Raw genomic sequence first — 20,569 nt, forward strand, 5'->3', positions numbered from 1 at the left:
ATTTTGAATTAGGAAGTGGATGTATCCTAGGGTCTCAGGCGAGGCTGAATTTCTATGTGGGGATTAAGGGGTTTCCATTGCTGACTTTGAGGAAAGAAACTAGACATCCATTCATTTATTCAACTCATATTCACTGAGTGCTTCCTAGGTGCCAGAGACCACTCACTCTAAACTTAAGAATTAACAATGATCCAAGTAAATTATCTGATCTCTTAAAGTTTAAATTCATGTGGTTTGGATACTGACAATAACCAAATAGACAAATAGATACAAACTATAATCTCATTTATATAGTAACTACAATGAAGAAAAACAAATTAGAGGAGGGGGTTGGAGAATGTTGGCAGGTGCAATTTTGGATACGGTTGTCAGGTAAGTTTCCTGACGACTTTTAAATGAATATCTTAAAGTGAGAAAATAGAATATGTAGTTATTTGGAAGACAAGGAGCCCCGGAAAATAAAATGACAAATTCAAGATCCCAGATGCGTAGGAATGTGTTTGTTCTGTTCAAAGAACAGAAGGGAGGCCAGCATAGCTAATATAAATAGGCTTAGAAGTCAAACTCTCCATTTTATTATAACTAATAATTAATATCAATCTGTGTTTTTACTGGTCCTTTAAAACTCACATTTGTAGGGTCTTTAGAATTAGCTTTCATGAAAACAGTCTCATGCAGACAAGATACGTTGACCACTTATCCTAATTTTATATGGTTGTTACAAACAAATACAGCCTATAACAGATCTAAGAGAGCTGATTATTACATAAGGAAGGACAGACTGCTTCACCATATTAAATTTTAATCTAGTGTATGAACGATTTTCCGTAATTGCCAGAGTTTCCAAGCCTTCAACAAGGAAGAGCTTTCATGTGGTGTGAATCCTCTACAACATGATTGGTTTATTTAAACACAGGGCAGCAGGGTATTTTTAGGACTGTTACTTCATAATTTTTAGTGAAAGCACGGTGCATATATGTATGCTTTGCAGGATGATCAATAGAGGCCTCAAAATTTCAGATATAGTTTTTGTGCATGAATGAAATGTGTAGCTTATAAAAACAATTAATAAAATTATTACATCTATTGTAACTTTTCTGGAGATTGGTAACCACGTTTTGAAATAAAATACTTACTTAGCAATAAAAACGAGGGGACTATTTTTTTTTCTATTTTTGGTGATTTCTCTCTCCTTAGAGAAAGAACATTCATGGTCAATCATATTCTAGGTTCTTCTGTTCTTCAGAGCAAAAGTAGAGAAGATATAAGGAAAGAATGTCTCAGGAAGTTTTACTTTTCAGATTTGAAATTCAGATATAAAACTGACTTTTGTAGAGAAGGATGTTAGGTTATAGTTTTCAAGTCATTAGTCTGTGAAACAAACTGAAGTCTCTGAAGAAGACTTTGGAAGGGGACATTTGGGCACCACTTAAAATAATTGGGTCAAGTAAAACATCTCCTTTCAAAAGGTCTGTATGTCTAATCTAACACTAATGGCAAGAGCCATTGGTCATCACTATGTTATTTCAGAGAAATATATGCTCTCATATAGAAGACCACAGTAATCAATTTGATCAAAACTCTTGTGTGCCTCCCATGAAATGAGTCCATTCAAAGTAAGACAACTCAAGAGAAGAGGAAGAGACGCACACAAACAGATAGAAGGGCACCGGCTAAAGCCACTTGCAGGACTGAGGGTTCTTGCAACAAAACTCTAGCAGCCTGAGGAACTATAAGCCAGTTTCTGGGATAACCTAAACTCCAGAGAGCCATAGCATCCACTTGGTCCTTTCTGCTTTGTACACAGATGGGGTGGCTGGATGAGAGCAGCTCTTGGCTCAGCAGAGAATGCACAGTATGCTCAGCTCACGCTCCACACCAGCATAGAGCCCAATGCAGGGCTTGAACTCACCACCCTGAGATCAAGACCTGAGCCGAGATCAAGAGTCGGACACTTAACTGACTGAGACATGCAGGTGCCCTGTCCCTACTTTTTAATTGTCCTGGCTACCTCCTACTTAATCATCAAGATAAACTACATTGTTAAAACTTTCAAGAAGCCTTTATTAACTTTCTCTTTTCTCAGACTGGGTTCGGTGATTCCTGTGTTTGCTCATACAAGGTTTGGAGTATATCTTTGTCATTGTCTTCCAGCATTATATTGGCATCATGTTATGGATTATAGCTGCTCAACAGATTGTATGCTTATTGTGAACAGGAACTATTCTATGCACCTTTCCTACCTAGTTAAATTCTATGTGTGTAGTACATGTTTAATAAGCTGACTTGAATTTGACAGGTAAAAGATGTAAGCATCAATTGTGTTTGTTGTTTCTTGACATCAAATTCAATTTCTGTTCAAAAGGAAAAAAATAAAAAAAAATAAAGTAAGACAACTCAGAGGGTTTGAAAATATTCATCCAATCAGGAAAGGCAAATAGGTTCTGCTTTTTGAAGCAGTGGAAAGAAATACAAGTCAAAGTTTTAAAGTCATGCATTTTTTTTCTTCCCACTAAATGAGGGGCATTATATTTTTTTCAGGTGATGTCTCAATTTGTTTCAGACAAAAATTTATAAGGGATGTATACAGGAGTTAAGAAAACATTGTAATTAAAGACATGAGCTTGAGGGAAATTAATTAAACTCTGATTATCACAGTTTTGGAAACCTAGGCTTTACCTATTATTATTATCGTTATGGGTTGTGAGAGAGCTGAAGAAGTGAGTCCTATGCCCTTGAATATTGGATTTATTTTAATGACATGCTCCAAAAAGCCTGCTCCTCTTCCTTTTAACTACAACTAAACAAAAATTTATACAGCTAATAGTAAGCTGGTTAATGTTGTACTTTAGGTAATAACAAGTCATTTGAACAACATTCAATAAGGAAGTCATTTCATGTTCCTTGACTTTAGTTTTTAAGTTATAATTTATATGATAGTATTAAATTAGTTAATTAATTCCTTGGTTTGTTGCTTCTAGTCTCATTTGGGAGAAAAAAATACTTAGAAAGAGGCATTTGCATTACATATTTTGGAAAAAGCTGGGTTTATAAAAGGTCCCAAACCAAAAGGATATTTTGTCACATTTTAATGCACAATAATACATCTAGTTTTAGTGCCTTACACAAGAGCAAAGCAGCATGCAAAAATCATACACTCTCTGTCAATAGCTCTGAATACAGATTAAATCACTTACAGAAAAAAAGAAAAAAATTGGCATTATAAGATCCCAAAGGGGTGTAAAACTTCACTAATGTGTTTTCCTCTACTGGTCAAATAAAGATTTAATGAGCTTTATGTGTAAATGTTTAGTGTTCCTAAAATGAACACCCAAATGTATGGCTTAGAATCTTCCACAGTAGGCATATTGCCGAAAGAAAGAAAAAGGAGCAAGTATCAAAATAAAAACATGTTATAATCTGGATATATAATAACAACTGGACCCCTTTAACTGCAAGCTCCAAGAATCTACTGTTGTTATAAAGGTTATTATTTATATGGTAAAAATTTTCTCTTGTAATAGAGTGTAAGGGAAAAGGAAAAACAATGACATTTTATCTCATTTTGGTCTCCTGGAATGACAATAATCTTAGCATCAATTTAAGCACTGATCTGCCCTTCAGGAAATATTATTTACATTTCAGTGGGTAGAAACTTGGACTGATAGAAGAACGTTTTTTCTCAACACTATTTATAGTGCCAGTAATGATTTTTCTTTGGCTTCAGTATCCCTTTGTCACCCAATGCTATCTTGATTGAAAACAGAAATTCACATTTCAATAATAAATGTATCAAGGCTATGATTTTTTTAAAAGTTGATGCTGATTTTAGTAAAATGAAATGGATTTATGTAAAATTTGTTGTATCTCTTCTCTCATCATGATCTGCTTAAGTTAGTTTCATAGAAAATTATTTGTACTTAATGATTTTTTTAAAGATTTTTTATTTGCTCATTTGAGAGAGAGAGAGAGAACGTGCCAGCAAGAGCATGAGCAGGGGGGAGGGGCAGAGGGAGAGGAAGAAACAGACTCTCCCCTGAGCAGGGAGCCCGATGCAGGGCTTGATCCCAGGACCCCGGGATCATGACCTGAGGCAACGGCAGATGCTTAACTGACTGAGCCACCCTGGTGCCCCTAATAATTTTTTTTACAGGATTTTATATGCTACACCAGGAAGGACCATACTTTTATGTAGAGAAGAGAACATATTGAATTTCATAGTCCCTGTAATAAAATTGTTTAAGAAGGTAGGTGTGCTGTTTGCAGTAGGCTCAAGCCATATATGTTAGGTCCATGATTAGGAGAAATCACAGAACTGAGGTGAAGGTGAGTGCCATATTGGTACTATATTCTGTAAGGTGCCCAAATAATTTGCTGGTCTTGATTTAGTCTTCTTAAAAATTGGGGCAATATTACAATAAGCTTATGTCTATCTAAAGGAAACACTGAAGTTTGGGATCAGTGGCTTCTTCAATAGATAGAAAAATAGCTTTGTTTCCATTTAAAAGCAAAACAGCAAAATACTGTAGTGGATGATATGACAGAAGTGCTGCTCTGGAACATGACTGTGGATGATCTCAGTAGATGAGTTAATGAAATGAGATTCCAGGCACAGCTCAGGAGACATGGGGTTAGTTAATAATGACATTCAGAACAAAGGTTGAGGCAAATAACTGGTGCGAGTGGTCAGTGAAACCATGAATGCAACATTCCAGACAAATGGAAGAGGTAGGTCAGGCAGGATTCACGGATTTAGAGCCATGGGTAATTCAGCACTTTGGACAGTTCCCAAAGACAAGGCTTCCTTCCAGGCACTTAAGAGTACTTATCCTTTAGATTACCAGATCAACTCACTTATTTAGACCTCTTGGTGTCTCATTCATACCTGCATGTGATCTTAATCCTAAAGGAATTATCTGCATTTAACAGAGCTCTGTGATCTGTGTTTCATATGAAGCCTACACCTTCAGTCCTGACATAAAGGTTCATACTGTCTGTTACTTGATTTTATGTCAGGCTCACCACTGGGCTTTGTTCTATTAACTTAATTTTAAACTTGACTCAATATGAAAAGGTAAGGATGGGATCATCCAAGTCATGAAAAAGAGGTTGTTACCAAGATCCATCAGAACCAAGTCCGTTGGGCCATATGCATGCAAGGGCACTCAGCAGCTGTTGTATAGCAGACTGAAATGAGGTGTTAGACTGAGCAAGGAGTTGGTGCTGCAGAGAAGAGACTTTAAGAATCTGCTAAAACTCTGCCTAGGATCATGTGGCATAACTGTAGATAGTAACTCAAGCACACTAAGGCCTTCCTTGCAGCCTCAGGTAAGTAAAAGAATTGCTCTTTTGGAGCAAGTAATTTGAGCCAATTTCTAAAAGGTAGATCTGCAATTCAGGACAGTCCATTTTGTTTCTAGTCAAAGGACAAACTGCATTTTATTTACATCTATTCACCAAGATTAAACTTAGAATTATTGACAGTAAGACTAAAATGCATACATATGAGAAATACTTAAAAGAATATATTCTTCCTCTTAACTACTTTTCAGGTAGGTGTCTCCTGTTCTGAAGCTGATTGGTGGGGATGAATAATATAAGACTGGTTTTCTCAGTGATGGGCATCTTAACTAGATATTTTACAGAGGACTTCCTTGATCTTTGCTAATTAAAAAAAAAATGAATGGGTTCCCAGTTCCTGACAAGAAATGCACAAGTTAGGTTGCTAAGTATTTATGAGAAAGAAGAAGCAGGGGCTGTCTCCCTACCTCCAATTGCATCAGTAGTCTTGATGTTCTGGTGTGTGGGTTGGAATCAGTCTTAAGGGCCCAACATAGTTAACAGGTCTATAACGTTAACACTGAGAGTAACTCAATTTCTTATTTTCTTTAGTGGACTTCCAGATATCAAAAATGAATTTTTTAGTCTGGCTGAGGGCTGTAGAGTACTGAGAAGGCATGCGAATGTTCTAGCAAGGAGGAAGGGACGGAGCAATGGCCCGAACACTGCAGAAGGAGGAATATATAACAGAAAAACTAGGACTTTACTGAAGAAATCTTATGAGAGATTGATATCATGAAAGTTTGACAAATATAAAAGCTCTCAGGTCTTTCTTTGTCTAGGTGAGCAGCACATGATTGTTATTCTATATATTCTGAAAATATCAACTGCAGAAAAGGCATTCCTCAGGTTTCCTTGACAAATAACACACTAAGTGGTAACCCTGAGCCTAGAGCTTATGATCAATCTGAAGGAATAATAGTGATTTTCATTAGAATGTCAATTCTACTGGTTCCTCAGCTGTAATTGTAGAAAAATCCAAAGATCCCAAGATTTGAGAATGCTCCCTAGATGTCTGCCTAGATGGTTATGTGACCTGAAAAAGGAGTATCTTATTCATCCAAGTACACCATGTGTATTTGCAAACAATGGTATTGATTCCCCAAAGTCATATATATAAATCAGCCTTATTAGTCAATGATCAGTTCTATGGACGTGGAGGCAATTAACAAGCTGGCACCAAACTTTAGGAAATTAAACTCCCAATACTGAAAAGATGTCTAAAGAAGATTCAGGACAACCCACTCTGGCTCACAAAACTTGGCTACATTTATATAGTTTCGAGATAGTTCCCTCAAAATTTAACTGGAACCTAAAATTTAAGTAAGACTCTATTTTTTAAATATTGCTATTAAATTTCATGGCATCTAGTTTATCATGAGAACAGTGGAGATTTAACATGAACACTTGGTTTAATTTTTTCACCTTCTATACAGTTAACACAGTCTTTATTTTTACAAACAAAAAGAAAAAGTCATATTGTTAATCATACTACTCTTGGAATGCTCCTTATGTTAAGCCACTGGTTCTTTGTGACATAAATATAATATTTAATAAGGTAATTAAATACAATGCATTATTGTTGGCAGACATGCAAATGAATGAATGCCACTAAATAATGTCACAAAGCCTGCTGGAAAATATACTACAAAATTTATCGTTCATTTACTCTGACTTCTTTGATATGAGTATTTTCTATGATTTATATAGTTATTTTTCATATAGTGTAAGCCAGGTTATATGACCAACACAGCTTTTGTATTTAAAATATTTTCTCTTTTTTTTAGATTTATTTGTTTATTTTAGAGAGAGAGAGAGCATGAGCAGAGGGAGCAGAGGGGGAGAAAGAGGGAGAGAGAGAATCTCAAGCAGACTCTCCACTGAGCATGGAGCCCCACAAAGGGCTCGATCTCATGACCCTGCGATCGTGACCTGAGCTAAGATCAAGAGTCGGACATTAACAAACTGAGCCACTCAGGTGCTCCTGTATTTAAAATATTTTCAATCAACTTCCACTATTATTCATTTTTGACAATATGAATAAGAAACAATACTCATGTGTAAAGCCATTTTCTTTTCCTGGGTATTTCTGCTAATTTCTTGTAAATGTGGCAATAAGCAAGTAAATGTCTTAGCCATAAAATAGGCATATGTCTCAGCCTAAATTACCTTAGGAGTGTGAAAAGTAAAAGAAGAGATTTTAATTCTTCTAACAACTTTAAAATATTAAGTTCTTAAATAACTATAGTCCACTGGGCATCCACAAGTAAATGAAGGGGGAAGTGGACGGCCAAACCCAACTTATTTGCTGATGGTAGACCTCAGGTATTTTATGCACTAAGCAGCAATGTATATATTATTAGTTTTGTTTTTAGTATCACTCATTATTAATTATAGTACAGTAAAACTAGATTCATCTTTCAAGTTAATAACAAATATATAAATATAGTTCAGACATACAATAACTGTGAAATATGAATAAAAATAGTGTTTTCTACCATTTTTTTAGTCATATCATTTTAAAGTTTCTTTATGCATACACAGATACATAATTTCATTAGACATAAACTATATGCATGTAGATGTCACTTAAAGGTAGAAATGTGATCATAGCAACATGTTATTTATATTTTTCAATGCTACCATTCCCCATTTACAGCTAATTCTACTGAGGTTCACAGACACTAACTGGGTTATTTAGTATTTACAGTGGTTAAGTAATAAAGCCAGATTTGGAACTGAGACAGATTCTGGCTCATGTTACAGTGCTCTTTCCACTGAAACGTACTTCCCACATTCAAGCTTTCAGTGTCATTTACTGTTCATTTTTGATTTGGGTACACAAGGAGACTTGCTATTAGACCAGAGGTTTGGAGAGCATGCAGAGATCATATTTTCCTACTTCATCATTTTGCATGGGAGGCAAGTGAAGGCCAGTGAAGAAACTGAAGAAAACTACACAGAGATAATGAGAGAACTGGAACTCAAGCCCTGAGATGCTCCAGAGATGAAGATAATTTATTTGGAAGAGCACACACAGTTTAGCCTCAGGATGCCATCCCAAGCCTACTTCAGGGGATATATACATATCTCTTGGCATCTGAAGAGTAGAGTTAATCCAGATGTAGCTTAACTTTTTTTTTTAAGCAAATATGTTTCTGAAATGACTTCATTAAAGCTCTCAACCCAAACAGAGTAGCATGTTGGTAATCTGGTGTCCTAATGCATCTCAATCAAAGGAGAAAAATGTGATGCAACAACGAATACATTTAGCAGTAGAGCTGTGCTTACCTTCATAAGTCCCACTTTCTAGGAGAGCACCACTTTTCTCCAATTCCATAAAATCTTCAACGGTGATGAAAATATAGTCCACTCCAGGGACCTCACCCTCCTTATGTGGCCTTGTGGTGCCTGAATAAGGAAAATTTAAAAACAAAAGAAAGACTCTAAGTGATTTGTTGTTGAACTTTAGAAATACCACCATACTTCTGAATATTCAATAACACTTGTTTGTACATCCTGCGAGTTGGCAGTTTGCATTTGTCCTTCTGTTTGTTTGGAAACAGAAAATAACAGGGGGTAAAGATTAAAGTAAGTATACAAAGTATTTTTCTTCATCAAGCTTATAAAGAGTTCATTGCCATGGAATGTGGTTGCATAGATTTTTTCTAGTGAAAAATGCAGACCGTTGTGCCTTTTTTGAAGGGGCGTTTTGAATACTGGGCCAGGAGTCTGCTAGCTCAGGAATTTACATATCTCACTTCTATGAATGAACCTTTATTGTACTGTAGATTGCCTTGCTATGGCATAAAATACAATGGAAAATAGAAATGTTAGCAGCATGTCGGTTTATCTTTATATTTTTATAATCTGCTCCTTTGTGAGGGTACTTTTGGTTTTCATTTGTTAATTTGCACCAAAAAATAACTTACATTTGATTTAAAGGAACACAAAATCTTTATTATTACTTAAAATTAATTATATAGTTGGAATTGGTGATAATTGAGGTAGTATTATAATGCTAGTAATAGTTTCCTTCCTTCCTTCTGGCTTGCCTGTCTGCCTGCTTTCCTTCTTTCCTCCCTCCCTCTCTCCCTCCCTCCCTCCCTTTCTCCCTCCCTTTCATCCTTCTTTCCTTCCTTCCTTCCTTCCTTCTTGCCTTTAGTTCTGACTGAATTGGGAAGTGACATGCTCCAAGGAGTCGCTTCATGGGTCCACCACCCCTGTTTCCTATAGAATGAATGCAGCCTCTGGGGTCAAGTGACAGAAACATCCACCTATGGCTCAGTGCAGCCGTACTGGAGAACTCAAGCTTCCAGACCTGCTGTCCAGTGCATGAGGCAGGAATGAAAACAGAGACATAGTAAAGGCTGTAGGTTTGTTTTCTTGTGCACTTCCTTCTCTGAACATACCTTAAGTTCTTTTCTTTTTTCTGTGCTACCTAAATAAAACATTTTGTATGATCAGGTTGCAATTTCCATAATCCATATATGCAAATAGTTTACAGAAATACACAGAGGTCAAATATAGAAGCAAGTATTAGTACACTGGCAGGCTTCTTCATATTTAAAATTTCCTCCATATTCTCTGTATACTAAAAAAAATTTTAAACCCTTACATTTAATTTTCAGTCTATGAAATCTTTATGAACAAGGCCATGAAAATAGCCAGTCAGCTCTTCTTTTGGTCTATTAGAATCAAATCTGAGCTGCAAATGAAAGGCATAAACTCATGTCAGAACATACAATGTGTTAGGGAAATTGATTTTTTTATAAAAATGAATAATTTCCATTGAAAACATTTTTTTAAAAAGATTTGAAGGCATTATTTCCTAAAATTAAATTTTATAACCCTTCTTTGGAGGTTGCAAAACAATTTTTTCCATGATCACACTTAATGACTTTCCCCTAAATTTGTTATTTCATTTGTTTAGCTGAGCCACATTTTGCAATATTTCTTACTGCTTTCATATTATAAAATACAAACCTCCCACACCTAGTATGCATAATGTTGTCAAATTAATGTTTCTATGAGAACCTTAATTTTCAATATCCTGACTTTTATATGCTTAACCCTTGTGAATTAAAAGCACATTAACATAGTTTTTGGTAATCAATTTGTTTTTCTGTTTATTTAGAACACACTCTAATCATTAAGAAAAATCACATAACAAAGATTCAATTTTCCTTCCTAATTTATCTGCATATTTCAGAAGCTACACACTTTGATTAATTAACAGCTTGCAGCATGGGAATGCATTCCTAGCACAATGTGAGCACAGGACCACATGCTTGAAGGCAATTTCCAGGTCTGCTTCTTGACCGGAGTTGCTTGCCTGTGTCAAACTCTAGTGAATGTGTTTGTGGTTGTGATTTTTAGGGAGGACCATCAGTACTCTGGTTCACTGGGTAGGTTTTCCATCTCTACATTGCACCTGAGGATAATGTGACTGAGCTCTTGCATTGGGGATACAGACTCCCAATGGCTATATCAGTGTCACCTGTTGCCATGGACCTGCTTGACGCTGGCTGCTTATTTGGACTGGGGGCTCACCTACCTCATTATGGCTTGAAGAAATTCTACACTATAATCCTAAATGCTGCAATTCCCATCTTTTTTTTTTTTTTAAAGATTTTATTTATTTATTTGACAGAGAGACACAGCGAGAGAAGGAATACAAGCAGGGGGAATGGGAGAGGGAGAAGCAGGCTTCCCACAGAACAGGGAGCCCGATGTGGGCCTCGATCCCAGGACCCTGGGATCATGACCTGAGCCGAAGGCAGACGCTTAATGACTGAGCCACCCAGGCGCCCCTGCAATTCCCATCTTTGACATCCATCTCACATCCTCTTTTTTTCATTCTCTTCTTCTTTATAATTATAACCCCCAGTCTCTTGATCTCTTCTAATTTCCCTGGTGTTCCCCAAATACGGCTTCATTTGCCTCTCTAAATTCTAAAGGGCTGGAAACAACCTAGAATCTTGTCTCTCCTTTGGCTCATCTTCACCATTTCCCAACTCTTAATAAGCTCCCAAGTTCACTATTGGATATTTCGTTCATAGACTGTAGTTGCTACAGAAAACCATGAGCATGCACTAACAAAGCACCCTACAAATTCAGGTTATCCAATATCAGTTGGATACTACTGATGCTTGGTAATCTTTTTATACATCTTCCCTCTCTACGATAATCTTACCATTTCTAATATTCAACTGCTTTGACTTTCAGCAGAAGATATTAGCTCATTTTCTTTTTGGTAAAGTAAGAGATAATCTGAAGTCAAATTCCCTGAAGTTTCTTAATTTGTACTTTCCTTTTCTGCATTATCTTCACCCTTAATTGGAATCATCCATCTATCTTGCTAAGATAAATCTCTTCTCTTCTGCCTTCTTGCAGTTCAGTTGTTTTTTTCTTTTTTTAAATCAGAGTTAAATATACAGATATTTTGAAGATTCTACCATTCTACAGAGTTCAGTGTTTAAATAAAAGCGTACTGTCATCACCACTCCCCACACCCTTCCTTTACCCAAATGCAAAGACTTTTAACTCTTTTAGCTGATTCTTTTACTTCCATACATTTAAAATTTATTTAAGATGTCCCTTGTTTTTGTTTCTTTGTTTACTTTATTATTTCCTGATTTCTTAGTAAAGCAAAGTGAGGATTTAGCTCTTTTTTGCCCACACTTCTACACATCACTTCCTCCTTCTTACCTCCTCCCATATTCCCAATAGAACAAACTTGTGTTTAGATTACTATTTAATGTTTACCATAATAATACTAGGTAAATCTATTCCAGCTGAACCTTGTAGTGTACTAATTTTCTTTTCTTGCATAACTTTCATTTACTCTAGATTTAATGTTTCCATTTCCAATTTTCCATATATTAATAGATAATTCAATTAATTAACTCCCTCCTTGTTGGATAAATTGACTTTCAACATATACAAGCATATCTGATATTTCATCATGTTTATCGTATTGAAGAAATCACTCCTGGAGCTTCTAGCCTGCTCCAATCCAGACTATGTTGTCCTACGACACAGCCGCCATCCTGGGATCATCTTTCACCATCATCCCGGGCATTCACTTTGCCTCTTCTATGTTGTACTGCTCTCTCCCAGGTCCCATGTCTTTTTTTGTGGTCTAGTTCCTCATTTTGGCAGAGCACATCTGTCAGAAGCTTTCTATCAAAGGTTGCATAGCAGCTACATTTTTTGAGACTTTCATGCCTGAAAAAGAGTTTATTCCATCCTCATGGGTGACAAATCTGACTCAGCATTTCAGGAAAATATCATAATGAAAACATATTTTCTCTACACTGTTCCTCTCTTAATGTCACCACCATCCTTCTAGCCATGCATGCTTTGAAACTTTCCCTCAAAGAGGTTTAGCTGGAAATAGATTTACATAGTATTATACCACCCCATGTTTTTAAAAAGGGAAGTGGAAGCATGGTGTAGCAGAAAGGTTTTCAAAGTTGGAATTCAGAACATTTGCATTCTATTTTTGTTTTAATAATTTAGATATGTTGTCCTGGATTAAAATATCATTTCAGTTTATTTATATATTTATTTTTATGTAATCTCTACACCCAAGGTGGGGCTCAAACTCATGACCCTGAGATCAAGAGTCACATGCTCTTCTGACTAAGCCAGCCAAGCACCCCGACATACGGATGCCCAAAAGACACATGGAAAGATGATCAACATCACTCATCATCAGGGAAATATGAATCAAAACTACAATGAGATATCACCTCATACCTGTCAGAATGGCTAAAATTAACAACACAGGAAACAACAGATGTTGGCAAGGATGCAGAAAAAGGGGAACCCTCTCACCCTGTTGGTGGGAATGCAAACTGGTGCAGCCACTCTGGAAAACAGTATGGAGGTTCCTCAAGAAATTAATAATAGAGCTACCTTATGACCCAGCAATTGTACTACTAGATATTTACCCAAAGAATACAAAAGTAATTCAAAGGGATACATGCATCCCAATATTTATAGCAGCATTATCTACAATAGCCAATTAGGGAAATAGCCCAAGTGTCCATCGATTGATGAATGGATAAAGAAGATGTAGTACACACATATATAATGAATGTAATATTCCTTAGCCATAAAAAAAAAAAAAAAGACCGAAATCTTGCCATTTGCAATGACAGGGATGGAGCTAGAGAGTATTATGCTAAGCGAAATAAGTCAGAGCAAGATAAATACCATATGATTTCACTCTTACATGGAATTTAAGAAACATAAAAACAAATGAGCAAAAGGAAAAAAAAAAAGAGAGAGAGGCTAACCAAGAAACAGACTCTTAACTATAGGGAACAAACTAATGGTTACCAGAGGGGAGGTGGGTGGGAGGATGGGTGAAATAAGCAATGGGGATTAAAGAGTGCACCTGTCATGATGAGCACAGGATACTGTGGAAGTGTTGAATCACTATATTGCACACCTGAAATATTACACTGTATGCTAACTAACTGGAATTAAAATTTTTTTAAATTAAAAAAATAGAACATCATGTAGTTGACCATCAGTTGTCATTTGCAATGAGGTAAATAATACATATGAAAGGGTATTAGAAAAAGTAAAAACACGAACATTATAGTAATACGACTGCACTCCTCTTTAGTAATATTAATAGTACTACTAAGAATAATACAATTCTAACAGACATCATTGATGGTATCTTACTTTTGGAATCTACTATAATTAAAGTTTTAAATAAATTAATTTCATTCACACTAACACTTCTTAAAAATAAAAAGTTCTTATACCTAAAGACTCAGGTCACCATGGTTATTGTCTGGGTATAAAGAAACGTAAGTTGAGAGGTGCCTGAATGGCTCAGTCGGTTAAGCGTCTGCCTTTGGCTCAGGTCATGATCCCAGGGTCCTGGGATCAAGCCCCGAGTCGGGCTCCTTGTTCAGTAAGGAGTCTGCTTCTCCCCTGCCCCTCCCCTTGCTTGTGCATTCTCTCTCTCTCTCAGGTGAATAAATAAAATATTTAAAAAAAAAAAGGAAGAAACATAAGTTGAGATACAAATCCATTTCCCTTGATTAACATGCTAAAATGTGAGACACAATGGTTCAGTCACTACATACAGGGTGTTTTGTCTTTTGTTAGCAGACATTTAGAACCAGTAGAGTCTATGGACTAGGTTGCAAGAAGTTTCCTACCATTTGCTGAATCATCTGAAAAATGTGAAAGCGCTCATAAAACCTGATTAGTGAGTCATTTAATTTTACCCACTGGCATAGGATCTTCAACAACAAGAGTCAGAAAGCATGATTTCAGATCTACTCATCCAGGAAAAAAGATATTAGTTGTTGTTAAATCAACTGGCCCCCAGAAGGAGAAAGCAATTGGTTAAATAAAGAGAAAGCAATTGGTGATCTACAAACACCCCTTTGGAAAGAAATAAGATTCTAGAAATAAGGCAAATAATGTGAAATGTGATGAAGTGTTGTACGATGGGTATCTGAAGCTAACGGTAATTCATATCTAGACTGGCGGAATAGTTAAGTTGAATTTCCTGAAGCAGTTACTTACCTTATTTTTATGCTGAAATAATTATAGTTACTTTCCCAACTCAAATGATTATGAATCGAGAGGTGACAGTGAAGCAACACTCAGCAGTAACAAGTTATCCCCCAGCATTAAGAATAGGGTGGAAGCTAGGTAGAATAAGAGAGGAAGTTCAGATGATGAATCATAGAGCTAAAAGTTAAAGTTCATCTTCTTTTAATGCTCTTCTATATTTTGTTGGGACATTCCTAAGTAGTGTTTAGATAAGTCCAAAATAAAATTATTATCCAGAATATGGTTTATAGATTTCATTCTCTTTCTCCTGGACCACTCCTCCAAAGAAAAAATAAATAGAAAGGGAATGGAGAGAATGTTACCAAATTGAGGCTTTATCTCCTATTGCTTCATTTCTTAAAAAAACAACTTATTTAATAACTGCTAAATTAAGTACTGTATGAATAACACGAGTTAATAAAAGCATATAGCATTTCGGCTCAAAAGACATGTCTGAAGAGAATGAATGCTCCCAAATGGTTAGCTTATTATTGATACATAGTGAAAGCACATCAAGGCCACTGGTCATTTTGTTACCATGGCAACTGGGTTTTTTAAAATTGTTTTTCTACTTTTGAAATGAAGGAACATTGCTCCTTTTGTCTTAGTAAGGAAAGAGCAAGATGTTTGTGGTAAACGTAATTCTGAAGCACATTTTGCCTCAGCCTTCAGATATGTTCTAATTTTAGTAAAGTACTTTAAAAAGCAGTTACTGGATTATAGAAAAGTATTACTACCTAGATAATGGTCAGTGCAGTCATCTCTTGTAATCTCTTTTGGTGTGCTAAAAGTTCTATAGTGTCCATTGCACCGTAGGCACCCCATACACACTTGCTAAAGAAATGGACTTGGAATCAATCATTAATAGTCAATGTGTTCTAAGCAGATGGGGCACTGTGTGAGAATCTGAGAAACTGAATTATTTTCTTAAGCATGTTTCTGAATACATTCTCTCTTTATTCCTGGTGTTTCTCAACTGCAAGCTGAAGAAAATAAATCTTGACAGCTACAGTGACTTCCTCTGGATTCGACCTTTAATTAATTTAGATTTCTGAAGACACTTCCTTAGTTTGTCAGTTACTCATTAGCAAGTGTGAACACCATCACCAGATTTGTGTGTGTGCTTCCAATAAAAACATTCAGGAGATTCCTTGGCCAATGCCTCTAATCAATTTTTATATAATCTGCTTAGATCTTGGGTTTTATTACACTCATTTTCAATCAAATAAAGTCCAGAAGTATGATTTTATACAGACACAGAGCTAAAGTTAGCAAAGCAAATTAAATAATTTGGGTCACTAAATTCCACATGATAGATTATAAAGCAGTGTGAGCTTTATAGATTTCCTATTGGCTAATGGGGAGGGTTGGGTTAAGGTCAAAAAGCAAAACCTGCAATTTGGTTCAGTTAATCACCTATTAGGTATAAGAAGTATTTACTGCCTCAATAGAACACTGCATATTTTATAAAATATTAAATATTTGACAAATCCATTTGCAAAATACCAGTAACTTTGACTTTTCTTCTTAAAAGTATATTGCTCTAAACTTCAGTAATTATTTCAAAACTCCCTTATCCTCTAAAATAGCATGCTGCCAACTATTGTTTAAAGTTGTATTGGCGGGCGCCTGGGTGGCTCAGTTGGTTAAGCGACTGCCTTTGGCTCAGGTCATGATCCTGGAGTCCCGGGATCGAATCCCGCATCGGGCTCCCTGCTCAGCAGGGAGTCTGCTCCTCCCTCTGACTCTCCCCCCCCTCATGCTCTCTAACATTCTCTCTCCCTCAATAAATAAATAAAAATCTTTAAAAAATAAATAAAGTTGCATTGGCATAGCTAATAATGTTCTGTATTTTTCAGACACAGAAGTTTTTGAAGAAGAAACCTCTCCTTGGATATATCTGATATACAAGTTCAGACTAATGTCCCATACGGTACCAATTACTGTTTTACATCTTAACAGTTTGGACTGAGGCAGTATCATACCCAAACAAATGGTTCTTAAAACGTAGGATGCATCAGAATCACATGCAGAACTTGTTAAACACAGATCGTGTTTCTAATTCAGTAGATCTTGGGTGACACCTGAAAATTTAAATTTCTAACAAGTTTCCAGGTGCTGTTGATGCTGCCAGTCCGGGGACAATGATGAGAGAATCACCACTCTAAGCTCGCTCAGATCTCTGGAAACCCAAACTAAAAGCAATATGAAACTTCATTATCCATTCAACTACAACAACTCATAAAGTATGTGGTTTGTGACCTTAGCATTCACCCTAAAGTAATCGATAGCCGTGTTGTGGGTTCAGAGGAAACAAGCCATTCTTCATTTCCTGGTGGATAGGTGAACAGTCATGAGAGGTATACTGGAGCCCTGCAATGCTCTCTTAATGCTACTGCACGTTGCTTTTCCATAGTTCTCTTAGAAGTTAATTGAATTTGGAAGATAATGGACAAATCCCCATTTATGTTTGCTTATAAATAACCTTCATTATTACTGGAAGTAAAATAAACCATCTTGGTCCTATGTATGCAACAATATGGCTTAAATCCTGAAAGACATAGGAGGCTTGAATGTGGCTCACCAGGAGTGGTAAGTGATAATATGGCAAGGAAAAACAAGTATCTGATGCAGAAAATTTCTTGTATTAAGAAAATATTATGGTAGTAATTAAAAAAAAAAGAAGACACAAATGAGAAATTTGGGGATCTCCAACAAGCAAGACAAAATAACATCTTATTATTTCTCTATGCCAAGGTATATGATTCACTAAATGTTAAATTACAGCTTGCCTACAACTATACTAATCAGACTCAATCAGGGGATTGGCAGCATGCATGGTGGAATTAGTACCCATAAAGCTCTCTGTTGGAACAAATTATTTAGAAAAATATATCCTTACATCACTTCCATGATTTCACTTATATAAGTATGTCCCTGGTGTAAACATTAGAGAAAACAAGGGGTAGAGGTGAGAAATGTCATTCAAAATTCCTACTTTATCTTATTGTCCCTGTCACTGGAACTCAAAACCCATGATACTAAGAAAGATAGGCAATGTTTATGTAACACTGTGTGTCAACTATACTCAAATAAAAAATATATGCTATTAGGGATGCCTGGTGGTGCAGTTGGTTAAACGTCCAACTGTTGGCTTTGGCTCAGGGCATCATGAGATCAAGCCCTGCATGGGGGTCCTCCACAATGAGAGTGGAGTCTTTCTTCCTCCACCCCTCCCCCCCCCCACACACTCTCTCTAAAATAAATAAGTCTTAAATATGTATATATATTATTTTAAAAATATACGCAATGTTCAGAGTGATTGTTTTCGAAGCTGATGCATGTATATACATTTTCAATTTTAAGGCTCCTACACTCAATGATCATACTTAATTATTGACAGTACCAAGACATCCCTGACTGCTGACACACAAGCATCCACACATTGGGGAAAAGCTAGGGCAAAGGGAATGATTTCATAATTGCATAGCATTTGAATCATCACTACTTTGGTGACAAAGAGTTAATAACCTGAATTTTATCCATTCTTTCACACCAAAGTCCATCTTATCCTCTCACTGGCTTGCTGAGAAAACTTTAGCTGCACAATTCTTTTCTCCATCGAAGCTCTGCCTTTATGTCACTTGCATTTACAATCTAGAATAATCCACTGCTCATGGATACAAAGACATGACAAGATGAAATGACACACCCAAGGAAAATCAGATTCCTAAACAGTTATATTCTTGGTTTCTGATCCATTCTCACAATATATAAAGGGATAGGGTAAAGGGACACTGGACTCTCACTTATAAAATATGGTAGCAAACCATAATCTCAGGATTCTTGAACTGACTATTAATTTCCTGAAATTCTTAAGAGAATGAAAGAAGACAAATGCCCCTTTTGTTACCAATTAATTCAGTTTTGAACTTTTGATTTTAATTCTTCAATATTTAATTTAGCTATGTTCTATATCTGGCATTCTATAGGATTAATAAAAAGAGGTTTTTGATTCCCTAATTTAGTATTTAACAGATAATGTTTCAAGATTACATACTGAGCTAAAAGTAAAGAAAGATCAGTGACTTTTTATAGAAACAATATATATTTAGTTTGAAGCTTTTATACTCTCCTCATGTAAAATTAATTTGGGCCAGAACTAAATTGCACAGATACAGCCAGCCCTCTGAGCAATGCAGGGACACTCAATTCTTTGATCTTCATTACACAGAAGGTTTACTGGATCATAAATTTATCATTTTCTCTCTATTAGACTCTTGCAATGACATTAACTTTTACTATCACCATATGTCTCTACGGCATTCTATATTCTGAAATGCCCAAGGTAGATGATAGAATACAGAGTCTATAGCATACCAGAAAATCCACAAGAAGGTAAGAAGGCAGTTAACTACTCAGGGATTTCAAAACATCGAAATGCTTTTCAGATTATACGGCATAAGTCACGTATTTGAGTGATCAACCTTTATTTATTGAGGTTCTCCCGTATACGTATGTCAAATTATGGAGAGAAGACAAGAATAAGGGAGGAAAGAGAAAGGAAATATAATGGGTACCCACTAAGTAAGCTGGTTGAGGTGCTTTTTAAGACTTAAACATCAGACATGCAGCCAGCAGCCCTGTAGCCTAGATCTATGTGATCCCTTTGGTTTGAAGGATGGGAGGACTCTGTTTCTTTGCAATTATCATAGCCTCCAGGACACTGTGATCTCCTTTCCAGGAAACTGTGTTCCCTTTTTCATTGGACAGCAAATTAAAAGTGGTACATGGTAGAGGAATATATATTAGGTGCTGTCAAATAATCATTTTTGACCTTTGTTGGAAATTTTTACATAAAAATATCAGAATAAAACCATTTGGTAACAAACATCTTCAGCTCTATAGACTCTCAGGCCAGTGTTTCTGAGGGTTGCAATTATCATGAGAGATTAAGAGAAGTTTTATGAGTTAAAAATACAAAATAAAATTTTAAGGGAATTTCAAAAGAATGCTAATTAAGGCACTTCTGGCACTAGATATTGAATTAATAGTGAATTATCAAAATAAATATTAGATCCTTTGGAGAAAACACTTGTGATTTAAATATTTTATTTATTTATTTGACAGAGAGAGACACAGTGAGAAAGGGAACACAAGCAGGGGAGTGGGAGAGGGAGAAGCAGGTTTCTCCCTGAGCAGGGAGCTCGATACGGGGCTCGATCCCAGGACCCTGAGATCATGACCTGAGCTGAAGGCAGGCGCTTAATGACTGAGCCACCCAGGTGCCCCCAAAATACTTGTCATTTTAGATAGATCCTTCCCTCCTTTATAGAGAACAAGAAAACAAAGTTATCTGCCAGGATTAATTGAGACAAAGTGCAAAAGAGAGACAACATCATCAGTCCAGCAGCTGACTCAGAAACCTACCTGAAAGTACCATGAAAAGTTGGAGAGCTAATATGTAATAGGGTGAAAGTCCTATCATTGATAGTCCTCTGACTTTCAAACCCAAGTATTAAGGACTGTCTTCTAGAAGAAGGGACAAAGAGTCTGGTATTTGAGAAAACTAGAAAGGCGAAGGCTGGCCAACTAGGCTGCAGGGCATTAACAAATCCGTATCAAAATCAACAATGCA

At 36.2% G+C, this 20,569-nt stretch overlaps 1 protein-coding gene across 1 annotated transcript in view; it reads right to left on the minus strand.

Moving 5' to 3' along the window:
- MAGI2 (membrane associated guanylate kinase, WW and PDZ domain containing 2) overlaps window positions 1–20,569 on the minus strand; it is a 1,351,041-nt gene that overhangs the window by 571,745 nt on the left and 758,727 nt on the right. Inside the window, exon 3 of the mRNA XM_044920220.1 lies at window positions 8,632–8,751. Coding sequence (XP_044776155.1) covers window positions 8,632–8,751 — 120 coding nt within the window. The remainder of the gene's footprint in view (window positions 1–8,631; window positions 8,752–20,569) is intronic.

The sequence above is a fragment of the Neomonachus schauinslandi genome, chromosome 12 (genome assembly GCF_002201575.2).
Source record: "Neomonachus schauinslandi chromosome 12, ASM220157v2, whole genome shotgun sequence".
Classification (NCBI taxonomy): domain Eukaryota; kingdom Metazoa; phylum Chordata; class Mammalia; order Carnivora; family Phocidae; genus Neomonachus; species Neomonachus schauinslandi.